The sequence below is a fragment of the Cyrtonyx montezumae genome, unplaced genomic scaffold (genome assembly GCF_038088225.1).
Source record: "Cyrtonyx montezumae isolate F1298 unplaced genomic scaffold, pur_monq_1.0 scaffold_10, whole genome shotgun sequence".
Taxonomy (NCBI): domain Eukaryota; kingdom Metazoa; phylum Chordata; class Aves; order Galliformes; family Odontophoridae; genus Cyrtonyx; species Cyrtonyx montezumae.
In genome coordinates this window covers 14,808,363-14,821,614 of record NW_027071826.1, presented here as the reverse complement: position 1 = coordinate 14,821,614, position 13,252 = coordinate 14,808,363, and the positions used below count along the sequence as shown (strand labels likewise).

General features: G+C 39.1%; 1 protein-coding gene across 1 annotated transcript in view; it reads right to left on the bottom strand.

Moving 5' to 3' along the window:
* Window positions 1–13,252, bottom strand: part of FBLN5 (fibulin 5) — a 40,329-nt gene that overhangs the window by 11,244 nt on the left and 15,833 nt on the right. Inside the window, exon 5 of the mRNA XM_065751225.1 lies at window positions 1,058–1,180. Within this exon, the coding sequence (XP_065607297.1) occupies window positions 1,058–1,180 (123 nt within the window). The remainder of the gene's footprint in view (window positions 1–1,057; window positions 1,181–13,252) is intronic.

Sequence of the window (13,252 nt, the reverse complement as noted above, 5' to 3'; positions counted from 1 at the left end):
TTATCAGGAGTTACCAGAGATTAAGGAACAGGAGGCTTGGAGACTTCCTTTCCCTTCATTATTACATGATGCTGATTCTCTGATGTGATTGCAGCTGTGCAGACTTAGGATCAGCTCTGTCCCCATCAACCTCACCATGTCTGTCAGGTGAGATAGGCAGCAGCAGCTTACAGTAGTTAGAAAAGCAGTGGTAGGACAGTCCTGCACTAGAGCTGGTACTTTTGAGGAGGAAGAAATTCAGTACTTTTGGTACTTTTGAAGAGGAGAAATTCAGAAAACGGCTGGAGAAGCTCCAGGACTGAATGTGCAGGGAAGCCCCATTCTTCTTCCAGCTGAGGTGTTGTGACAGAATGGTCCAGCTTTGGAAAGCTGGCAGGCAAACAGCCCATGCCCAGGGGAAAAAGATAAAGAGCAAATGCTAATAAAGCTGTTGGGTCCTACTCCCTTGAAGAGCTGTACCTAACATCAGCATCTCTTTCGTCATCCCATGGGCATGTCAAATGACATGTAGGCCTGGGGAGAGGGGAGCTAGAAAGCTTTCTTGTGCTTTTTGTTCAGTGTTGCTTTTTCAGCAAGGCTGAGCTACAAGAATGAACAGGACATTGCTGCAAGAAAAATAATAAAATCTATATGAAAGTTATTTTATTTCCCCCACATAAAAGGTTGGTCTAATCTAGGGACTTGTGAGCTTGTTTCTTAGTATTGAATAGTTACAGTTATCTCTTCTGGTCTGCACTGTAACTGTGTGAAAAGGAAATGTCTGTTTGAGAAGAAGTGCTGTACACATCCCAGTGACTGTTACAAAAGGGAATATAAAATTCCCATGTGTAACATAGCTGCTGTCATACGGCACTCATATCTACATTTTGTTCCATCAAGGAATCCTTCTGCCATGCGTACTGCTGGCGCTTGCAAAGATGGAAGACATTATCTTCTGCACAGCTATAGCCTTAACTCTTGTACTTGGCAAAGACATTCATTGAAATTAGTTCAGTCATTCACAGGTACAGATATACAAAAACAGAGAAGCAAATCACATGAGGCAAGAGGTCTTTACCTAAACACTGGCCTTCTAGCAGCCAGTAGCCTTCAGTGCAGGAACAGGTATATCCCCCCTCAGTATTGATGCAGATCTGGGTGGGGTTACACTGGTGAGAATCGGAAGCACATTCATCAATATCTGCAACACAGAAGTACAGTGATTAATATTAGAAGTGAGAACAAAATGTTTTTCAAACTGTGCAGGGTGTTGTAATGTGTACACCAGGTCTGTGTGAGGAGACAGTGTGCAGTGAACCACAGAGAATGAATGCATCCTGAAGTAAATTCATAAAAATAAATGTTTGAGGGCAGTGAGAACTAAGTGTGCTCATCAAACCTGTTCCTTCTGCAGATGACCCAGTGTGTCACAAAGTGCCCCAGATAGGGCATGCTTTTCATTACCTCCACATTTGTTTTGTCACTGCATTGGGGTTCCCATGCTTTGGGAGGGTGTTCAGCTCTGGGCAATGGCTGCTATATGGGCTATGTAATCCAACTGTGCAGCAAGAGCTGAGCAGGAGCTTGGAATACACACAAACACAACCATCACGAGGCTCAAACATATACAAAATACACTTCCTACCTCCACCAACACATAATACCTCACTGCAAATTTTCTGACTGAAGGTTCAACCAATATCAACCTTTACCTGAGAAAAAAAAATGTATATTCAATTTCCTGAAAATATAACTTTTCTTTCTTTCCTTTTTTTTTTTTTTTATCATCCCTATTGTTTAGAATGTATTTGGCTTTTTATTACAACCCCTTAGGGTGCTTTGTTGTGCGCCTTTTTTTTTTTTTTTTTTTTTTCAGAGGAGGTGAATAACATTCCTACATTTATATAAGCCAGGACACTGGAACCTAACTGATTAAAATGCCTTTTGGAGTCATAAGTTCAATCTGAATTCTTCCTTGCTCAGTCTTTTCCCTGATGTTTCTGGCATTGTGTTTGTCTCTAGATGTCAGAAATGGAAATGTCAGAAGATAAACTGTTTCATTTTTCTAGCCAACACAGATATTTATGTTTTATTTATTGATACCTAAACTAATTTTTATTCCAGCATATGGTGCACTGGCCTTTGCTGAAGTCCTATGTCATCTGAGCAATGTTACTCCCTTTATCACTTCCTGACTCTCATTAACCCAGACTTTTGCTGGGTTATGATTGAGAATATCTCACAAATGAACTGGGCTGGAGCACGCAGAAGAGGGCAGGAATTATACCTCAGTGAGCAGTAAAATCCTAGCAATATGAAATAACTGATCTAGTCTACCACAGCAACATATCTAACATGATCTGATATACAAATAAATACCTACATACTACACAAATACAGAGAGTCTGGAGTTCTTATCTTGCAAAAATCTGTATCAGCAATTTATGGTGAGTTAAAGCTGTTAAGATAACAAGAGTGCACAGTTAGAAGTAATTAACTATGTCAGAAATCTGTTCCCACGTCTTTATTAGCTAGAGGAAAAATTGGCAAAATGTTGGAGGAAGTGGGAAAGCAGTAAGATAAGAAGTCTAGACTATAACGATACATAAATATGTTACGCAGTTCGCCTATTGCTTCTGTGATTGGGCTAATATTCTGATCCTCCCTTCATACAGCAAATCACACATAATTGATACTATTTGAACACAGATATTATCTTACCATAAATTTCATAAGAGTCACATTAATGTTTTTTAAATGAAAAAACTTTCTATTTGTCACGCTTACTTATTGTTTAAAGAGTGGGCCCTTGGGGTCTAGCCAACCCTGCTGTTTCTAGTCTCTCCTGAACTTAAAAAACTTAAAAATAAGAAGAGATTTTAATTTTCCATGTTCACCGCTTCCAGCGTTATAAATAGGTGAAACCCAGTGGAGATAATATGAGGCTCAGTCTTACTGCCATGTATGGTAGCAATGCTGTTTGAAGACTGCAGATCCTCCACTAGGCTCTGGTGCATTTGGCTTACAGAGAAAGCAATGGGTAGCTGTGCAATCTGATTTTTTTCCTAAAGCCATCTTTGTAGTGGTTGCATGAGTGATAGTCACTCAGTAAGGCATCACTCCTCTTTTTCTTTGCTACCAGACAGATGTCTCCCTCCTCAGAGATGTTCAGAAGCCTTCTGTACATATTTATATGCAGGAGACTCTAGGTGGCCATGCTTGAGCATGCCAGACCAGATGACCTCCATAGGTCCCCACCAACCTTCAACTAGCTTCCGTCTTTGTGATATGTTTGCTTGCTTAGTCCCATTCTTCACCTTTCACAATGGTAGTGGAGATGCATTTCCATCTGAATGCAAAATTTTTACAATAGGGGATACCTGTGGAGTTTCTGCTGCCTCAGAAAAATCTGATCAGCCCAAAGTTTTCCTTTCAAAACACCTTGTTTCCCCTCATTTTTCACTGAGTAATACTTCACTGACTTCATTAATGAAGTTTTATGCAACAATCATCAACAGCATTACTGATACCTTGCTGAAAACTTTTTGCCTCATCCTGAATGCGTACAGTATTTCCATTATGTCCTTGTCCTTCTCTAAGACAGTTTCTTACAGTGATGTGCCATTAAACTCTGATAGGCTCAGCCAACACAATCAGGTCAATAATTCTGAGAGCTATTTACATTACGTGGGCTTACTAAGTTAAAGCCAATTTCTGAACAGTGAGAAAAATGTTAGTGCAACAATTTGCTAATCATTAGGTACCCTCTTGGAGAATTCCCAAGCTGGGACTCAGTGTCCTGCTAAGGCTATTTACAATGCAAAATACAATGAGAATTGGTGTGGTTAATAAAATCATAATTAGCTGTTCAACAGGGAGGGAAAAAGAAGTTATGTCAACTGGAAAGAAAACTAGTCATGCTTGGCCTACGCTGACCCTGACTTGTCTCTTGGTTATGCTGTTGTATCCTATCAAATTAGCAGTCAGCTATATTCTCTCATCTGACCTTCTGGTTATTGTGTTGGGATTGCTGCTCCCACAGCTAGTTACAGGGCAGAAGTCTAGACTGAAATTAAAATTTGACCTGAAGTGGAAACAATTCACAGTTACTTCCCAACTGAATAGTGAGAGCAGCCACACAGCCCATCCAGACCAATGATCTCTTCCTCTAAGAAATATCATCCTGAACAAACACTGAGCACCGTGACTCAAACCCATGAGTTTTGAAGATCTTTGATTTACTGAATGAATGGGAGAATAGGTAGGAGGAATCTCAGCACACACTTGTCAAAAGGCTCTTGCTGCATGAACCTGAGCCCAAAGATTCCATAATTCACCAACATCTCTCTCTTTCTCAGAATGTCTGTCTGAAGAATTTATGTTGGTGGTGCTTTGGTCTAGCAACCCTGGCATGTGATGTTTTGTTTACTTGACATCCTGACAGAGGTGAGATGGCTGGGGCACTGGGGTTCCCTTTAGGGATAGAAGGGTGGAGATTGTCTTTTTTACATTTACAGTTCACTGGCTGTTTTCTTTTTTTTTTTTTTTTTTTTTTTGTGGGATGTGATATGTTGATGCTTTGTTTATATTGGTACAGATTGTATTTTTAATGGATTGCAAGATGCCTAGTGACAGGATAGATATCATTTACCATGTCAAAATAAATAAATGAACTAATTGTGTTTAGCATGCAAATTACTAGCTTCGTGTTTTATAATCTGTAAAAGCTAGCAATAATCTTCAGAGGTTCTTTTGAATTTATCCATATTATAGAACAATGAAAGAAATATTTAGCTCAATGTCTGAAAATAAACAACTTTAAAAATCAGTTTAAAGCCACACATGAAAAACAGGGCAGTTGGAAAGAAAACATAGATATCAAACTGCAAGATACTACCACATTTCACCAGGGAGGCTAACACACAGTGATCTTTTATACTGATTCAATAACAATACAAGAAATCACAGCGTAAGAAGTAAAACAATACATCAGCCTACTGAATTAAAACCAGACTTATTCAATGCTGACCATATGAAAGGATAAAACTAGAAGACTAGAAAACTCTAGAGAGAATCATAAATGTAGAATCATAATGTGTCTACAAGATATTGAGGGTCTGGTTTTGGTCCAGTTTCTTCCACATTTAGGGTAAAATACAGAGGATCTCAAGTTGGTAGAGTTAAGAACTGAAAAAGGGAACAGAACTCTTATAGTAAAGATAATTTGCTAGACATGGTGGGTACAATTGAAAGTTAATTTCAAGGCAAACAAATGCAAGGTCATATATCAAGAGTAAGAAATGTTAGTCATGAAAATAACTCTGGAGTCATTAGAGATAATCATTTGAACATGAACTTTTCCTGACACGGTAATGCAAATACAAACATAAACATGAGAATGTTGAGTAGACACAGGAAATTGTTCTTACCACTGTACATTGCATCAGTAAAGTAATTACTGAAATACATTTCTGGTGTCAGCACGTCAAATAGCAATATTGTAAAGAGATCAGGAAATGGTGTAGGGAACCTACTTTGGCAGGGGGGTTGAACTCAATGATCTCTTGAGGTCCCTTCCAACCCCTATGATTCTATGATTCTATGAAATCTCCAAAGAGTACTTAAAAGCCACAAAAGCCTTTGTCACAGCAAGATATTGTTCCTTTTATTAATCTATTTAAAAAAAGAGTCATGGTATATTTGACAGTGATCTATAAAATTCTGCATGGAAACAAAGTATTTAGATGGTCATTATAGCTAGCAAAAGATAATGAGTTGAAATGCTTACACATTTAGAAGACATTCAAAATAAACGTAAGGCACAAACTTTAGCATTACTACTGATTAACCATTTGAAATACACACAGAAGAACACATAGTAGATGTTCCATTACTTTAGGGCCCTATACCCGAACAGTATTTATTCTCTGAAATGTGCAGTAGGAAAAAATAATGCACTTGAAACACCAATTTCTGCCTGAGGTTGTATGGTCATAATTACTGAAAAGGAGAATAGAAATTGATTTCTTCCAAGTTATTTTTCCTTTGCAAAAGAGAAGAATAACTTCATTATTTCTCACTTTTAAAATTACCCATGTTCAACTTTTCATTAAAATTTTCATTTGCAATTTCATCAATATATAAATAAATATATAAATAAATATATTTAATTTTTAATGTGAGGTATTATACATCTGGTGTTTATTGCAACTGTAGAAAAAATACTGAAAACTTAGAAACCGTTGCTAACTTTCTTATGTCAGAAGATGCTTAGTCGTCAGCCTCCAGATGCTGGGCCTGCCAATCACCTTTCATTCAGGACACACCAAATAATTACATCATTATAAAGCACGAAGCAAGTGCAAGAGAAAAATGTGAGTTATCCCCCAGGTAATTTGTTCCGTCAAAGAGCTCACAGATGACTAAATTGTAGCTTAGTGGAACTGGACATGCAGGAACTAGGAGATTGTTTGGCATGCTGAATAGGTTTAAGAGGTGGAAAGCCAGGAGGAAAGAAGAGAAGGAACAGAGGTTCTTAGAACATATATCTCTCTGGAAAATGAGGTTCAAAAATTGTAGGCAAAGACACTGCCTTTCTTGTGCTCAGAAGCAGGGCTTCAGGCATTAAGAATAAAGCAGACAACAGTCCTAAAGATAGCTGAGACATAGCTATACCAGAGTCCTACGGGAAAAGACTTCATTGAGAAATCAATACTTTTAAAAGAAAAAAAAGTAAAATATATTGATGAATTTTATTTTGGATTTTTTGAGTTTGTGGTTGCATCCTAGGTAACAAAGAAAACTGACTTGGAAAGCTTACAGCTTACTGAAGAAGCTCCATCCCAAGAATCATAGAATCATTAAGGTTGGAAAAGACCATTAATATCATCTGGTCCAACTGTCAACCCATCCCCACCATGCTCACTAAACCACATCACTCAGTATCACATCTACATTTTTCTCAAATCCCTTCGGGGTGGTGAGTCCACCACTTCCCTGGGCAGCCTGTTCCAGCAGCTCCCACTACAGGAACCATGAAGATCTTATCCATCCACCTGTGCTGATAGCGGTGGGCAGTAAGTACACTTCACAGGTGAGGTCCATGCTCAGGGTGCTGTAACTGATGCGTTCCCTTTGTGATGGTCCCTTTCAGTGCTAATACCCCTTGCGGGGATCTATCACAGATGGACACGGGCTTACCATTGAGCTAGAACTACAGTACTGGAGACTTTGGCGAATAGAATAGAAACTTTGCTTGGACACTGTATTCAAGAGGCATGCCAATGTGGACAGAAGATTTCCAAGACGATATGCTTTTGGCAATGTGCACTGTTTCACAGATGGACTGTTACATTTTGTTCTATTTGGAACATATTTAGTATGCATGACTTCCTTTCTTAAGTAATGAATTCTGATAATAATGCCACAAATTTCTGTGGGTCACAGTAGTCGCTATGGCTGTGTTTGCATTCTTTTGACCAACAACTGACAAATGTGGACGAGTTTTTACCATCACAATTATTTGAAAGCAATTAGCACCGAAGGATTCAATGCAATAAGGCTGAACAATTGTAAGAGCACAGGTCTTGAAGAAAATTTTCTTCACCTTCTACCAAAAGGTATTCTTTTGGGGGCCATCCTTCTTTGTTTGTTCTGTTCATATTTTAGTTCTGACAATGTACCAACACCAACACAACTTCAGGAGTTCACACTACTCCTGAGATACAAATTTCTTGCAGAGAGTCTCAGGTCTGTGAGCTCATTCCAGAATCTCTGTCTGCTCGAACACTAAAGCTCATTCAGCCATTTATAACCCTCAGGGCTCCTTTTTAAAATAATACAAAGATTGGATGTCTATTTTTTGTAGGAGTAATTACAGGCCAGGACTAAACATCCGAGCTCAGTAACATGGGTATTAGTTCCAAAATTATTTGGAACAGAGAACATTCCCCAAAGTTCTCCCCCACTCCTTATGTGGACACTGAGAAATAATTTCCTCAGTAGTAGATTTTTACTTGGTGAAATCACATGTTTTCTCAAAAGTTTTTTTTTTCTCAAGATAATTATATTTGATAAGAAAAGGAAAGAAATAACAATGCCACATTCCTCAAGTGCAGACCAAAGCCAGATTCGAACTGCTGCTGTGTGGGGTCAGTGGCTTTTTCCAAGGACAACTGACCCTGCCGAGTTTGGACATGATCCAAGATCAACTCCCTAAACACCTGTTTAATTGCATATTTCAGTGTCTGGGGACTGGACATTGATCACTGGATTAATTTTCTATTTGCATCCCACATGCATTAATGCTATTCTTTGACATCTAAACAAGGATTAAGGAGCTTTTTTTCACATAGATGGTCAGTTTGGAAGGGGATACTAAACTCAAGCCACAAATGTGTACTCCTGCCTGATATGAAAGTTGCTCAACATGTGTCACAGGTTCTAGATCTCTTGCCAGCTATCGGAGCATTTCCGTAGCTAGCATGCTTTTAACGTTGCTCAAAGATAATAAACATCAGCTTTACTGTGAAAGGATTTTGCTCTCTGAGCACAGTTCCAGTCCTGCCTTTGTGATTAAAGTCTGTAGGACAGTAATGCATATGAAGTATATAGCAAGGGGACAGAGAGGTAGCAGCCTCTTTCTCTTTTGCTCAGAAAAGTGCTGTGCATGATTCAGCCTCAACATCACCTTGCACGTTCGTAGCTCCTCACTCCCAGCAATTTCTAAGATCACAGTTGGTTGCATAGATTGTTCCCATGAAAACCTTTGCATGAAAACATGGTCTGCATGTTAATTTTGGAATTGGAAATAAGCAAAACTAGTACTTTCAGTTAAAAGCTTTGCGTAAACGTGAGAAGCCAACAGATTGGAGTATAACTATATTCTCCGTACCTATGATTTCCCAATTAACACTCTGCCAAACTAACAAAATTTTTGGTCAACGTATATTATTTGGGAATCTCAGGTTTTTTCTTGTTGCACTTAATGCTATTCCAAATAGCTGTGTGCAGCAGAATCAGAGTGACCTGAGTATCCTGCAGGAGCAGGATCAATAATTGCTAGCATTCCAATTCCAATGGCTACGCTGGACCTGTTGAATTAGGAGGTACCAAGCGGCTGCTGCTCACATCACTGGTTTCATCCTGATTGGCAGTAAACATATTTTTCAGCTGTATAAATGGAATGTTACTGTTGTATTATCTGCTTCTCAAAATGACCTATTTTGTATGATCATTTACTACACTGAGATCTGCTTGTATGGTGGCGAGAGTGCTTACTGAGAATATTCCCAGCTGCTGGGAGGTTATGTAAGTGACGCTTAGAATTGCAATGGAAGAGAATAAGGAGTGCAGTCAGAGCCAGCAAATACACAGACAACTGAGACATGAAGATGTACTTCTAGCAAAAGGACCTTGCAGTCATCCTTTGGCTGTATTGCTTGAAATAGTCTCGCATAAGAACCTCTAGAAAAAAGCTTGCAAAATTTCATGGAAGTCAAACCATTAACACTGAAGAAGTGATTTTTTTTTTTCTACAGCTAAACTGTATTTTTTTTTCCTTTCAAATAGTTTTAAAAGACACTTTCAGAAGGAATATACTAAAAGTACAGGAGTTTAAGACACTATTTATAAAGCTTTTAAACACATCTGCAAAATGCTATTGGCTTTTCCTCCACGAATTCTTTCAGAGGCTTTTCTGTTAGGGAACAGAGCATGAGAGAACTAAAAGAAGAGAGCTGCTATTCCTGCTTTCACTCCCCAGGGAGCTTTGAGAAATCACTAGCACAAATAGTCCAGCCAGCTGATTTAGCCAATTGGTGGTCAGTTTACATTTCCTCTAATAAGTGAACTTGAACGTACATTTTAACTGAGTCATTAAGAGCTCCTTTTCCAAATGTTTTGGCAGGCCGAAGAGGTCTGAGTCTGTAAGTATACCACAATAACCAGTAAAGAGGAGAACAGCCCTACTTATAATACAGCAGAAGAAATGGATCCAAATGGAGTCAGAAATTAAAGTCAAAATGAAAGAGATGCAAATCTCCACCTGTGGGGTAAGCAGAAACTTTTACTGAAAAGGTTGCTTTTTCCATTTTAAAGTGTAGTTTCTTCTGACATACAACACGACAAAAGCTTTAACCACCAATCAAGCATGCTGTGAAGGCAGCTGTGGAAGTTAAATATTGCAGACCTGAAAATGCAAGGGATCTCCATTATGGGGAACATGAATAGTGTTAGAGATCAATCACTAACTGATCTCACACCAATCTCCAGCAATCATCACCATCATATCATTTGGGAATGGAATGGATTCAAAATAGTTTGGTTTGGGAATGCAAGGAGACTCCTGCTGGAAGTGACATGGATGTAGACTGTCTCATATCTCTTAACCTATGCAAGTTGAAAGCACACATAACAAGGACTGTGTTTTGTCCTCCTTGAGAAATCAAATACCTTGCCCCCTGAACCTAGCTGACCACGGAAAATAATGTGCCTGTAAGAGTTCTAACAGAATGTGCCCATGGACAGCAGAGAAGTTTTGTCTTGACTACAGGAGCTCTAAAGAGCTGATCAGTTATACCTGACTCAAGTCACATCACTGTCTGGCCAGACTCAGACATGAGCTGTGAAGGCAGTTAGAAGCTGTGTACTCCTGGGGATGGGAGAGCTTCACATCCCAGCCCATGGCAGCAACCCTTGCAAGTTGCTCTAGGAGGCGGCATGATTGACTGCGAAGAAAGTGTTGTGCTTGGCACTAAGGAAGTTGAGCAGCTTATCAGGGGAGAAATTTGTTTTTCATATTTCATCTGAGTTTCAAAGCTGTCCATGTGACAGCATGCTTTATAACAATCTCAAAAGTACCGCAAAGCGGAGGTAATTCTTGTATAAATGTTAGGGCCTTTTGGGCTCTTTTGTAAGCAAAGACTGGGTAGTGGACAAAAGCCAGTGGATAATAAAAATCCTTGAGAATTATCCTTTGCAAATACTGGCTTCCAACCTCAGACAGCTGTGTTCTTATTACTGTTAACAGCAAAGAGCTATGCATGTTGGGCAACATTCCCTCTGAGTGCATACATAGCAAGTAATCTATTTATTTAATTCTGTAGTGGTGATCATTGGAAAATGCCTATAATCCCTGCTCAAGTAACTGGCTTCAACTCAGATTTGGCTGTTTTATAATGATTGAGCCACATTTCCTTGGAATTCTTTCTCTCAATGTTCTAAATTTGCTGCTGTCCAACTGGGTTGCAGTCCTTCCCAGATAAGTGAAAACTGTGTGGATATGGGAGGTTTAGTTTGCTCCAGTTGGTGTGTGATGTGGATGTCTGCTGGCAATTCTCCTGCCTTCCTTACTCTCTGTTCATGGCTCTCTAGAAAAAGATGTTTCATCTGAAAGAGCTTTTTCCTATCCTCTTTCTGTCCTTGTTTTTAATCTCATTCAATTACCTTCAAAACATAAACTAGTACAGAAAATCAACATTTATGATATCCCGGGAAAAGAGCTCAAAGCAGATGTGCCCAGCCATTAGGGACAGTGACTTGTGCTCTGTTTAGTTCCAAGAACTGTGAGGTATGAGCAGGAACATGACAAGTTCTGGATGGCCGTGAAACTCCCAGGCAAGTCAAGATGTGGGGCTGAAACATCTCCTAAAACTACCTCAAACTTGCAGGAGTCTTGACCCCCACCTTCCTGTCAATAAATCAAAGAAGATATGGGCAGATATTCTTCCTCTTTACTGATTTTTGCCACAGATCCAATGTGTTGATCTGGATGGCCTTGACTGAATTTGCACTCAGTGAAATGAAGGATTCACTTTGCTGAGAATAAAACCCTTCCCTTCTGATTCTTCTCTGTACTTCACTCCATCATTTTTCATTCAAAGATCTTACAGCACTTTAAAGTCAATGCTAAAGCCTGAAGTCCCTCATAAACCAGTGCTAAAACTCAAAGGGATTTTGAAGCACAGATAAACCAAAGGCTACATCCAATATCAGACGCAGGCTCCTGCACTTTTGAAATGAATCTGGCTTCTTCCACACCTCACATTAGACAGTAGAAGATAGCAAGAAGTAATATCCCCTTGCCAGCCTTACCTTCCCAAAGTAAACCCCCACCCTAAGATCCTGAGAAGACTCATGACTTCAGACAAACATCTTAATGTAACAAGGATGCAATGCTAGATTCTGGTTTTTTTGGTTGTTTTTTTTTTTTTTACCACAAAAAAAAAAAAAAGCTTTATCTCTAAAAGTCTAAATTCTACTATCAACTGAAGTCAAAGTTCATTATCCATAAATTTTTGCTCCCAGCAAATTCAACTTCTGATTTGATCTTAATATAAACATATTTAACTTTGTTGTTAAAATGCTTGTATTCAGAGTAGTTGTAAACCTTGTTTTCAGTGTGGTTCACTTTGGCAATATTTTATGAATCTCTGCATAAATTACTGGAAACTGTTAAGGTGGTTTCCCACCAAATGAACCTTTTCATCGGATGTACTGCCTTGTTCACACATACAGATCTGAATGCTTTTGTTTCCTAAGCTCCAAGGCTAGTCCAACCTCTTTGCCCAGAATTCAGAAATTTCCAGCTAGTGCTAAGGGCTGGACATGTGGCTGGTCATCGTATGGATGTCGCAGGAAGTCCCATCAGCTCTCACAAGCCCCATGAAAGCTCAGAAAGATTCGTGTTCACACTGAACTTTCTCAAGCCAACATGGTTCAATTCCAAGTGGCCTGGCCTGAAAAAACATGTTCTTTTCATATATATTAAAAAAAAAAAAAAGAAAAAAGAGGGAGAGAAGTAAATAAATAAACAAAAAAAGGCAATGTTCTCAACCAGCTGGAACATTTAAAGTCTGTGGTTATTCCTGGAGCAAATTTCTCCTCTTACTCTGAGTTTCCCATCATGTGGACCTGCTCCAGCAGAAAGCTGAATCCTGTTTTTTCCTTTATCATAATGCTTTCCTTTATTAGCCACTTACTACCAAAAGGCATTCTGGGAGGCACAACCTTCAGCACAACAAGTTGTTAGCATGAGTTTTACCATTTGCAGTATTTCTTACCATCTTCAATCATATACAGCAGACAGTGCTCAATACAGCATTTCAAGGCCTTCTCTGGGTCAGAGGGGATGATCTATCAATGGAGTGTGCATTTCTGAAAGAGTTATGTCCCAAGCTTTTAGAGGTGAGCTTGAGATTTTAGTGGAGTAGAGTGTGATGGTATTTTATATCTTGTGATGATAGACATCCTCATCAGCTTCAGAACATACTTA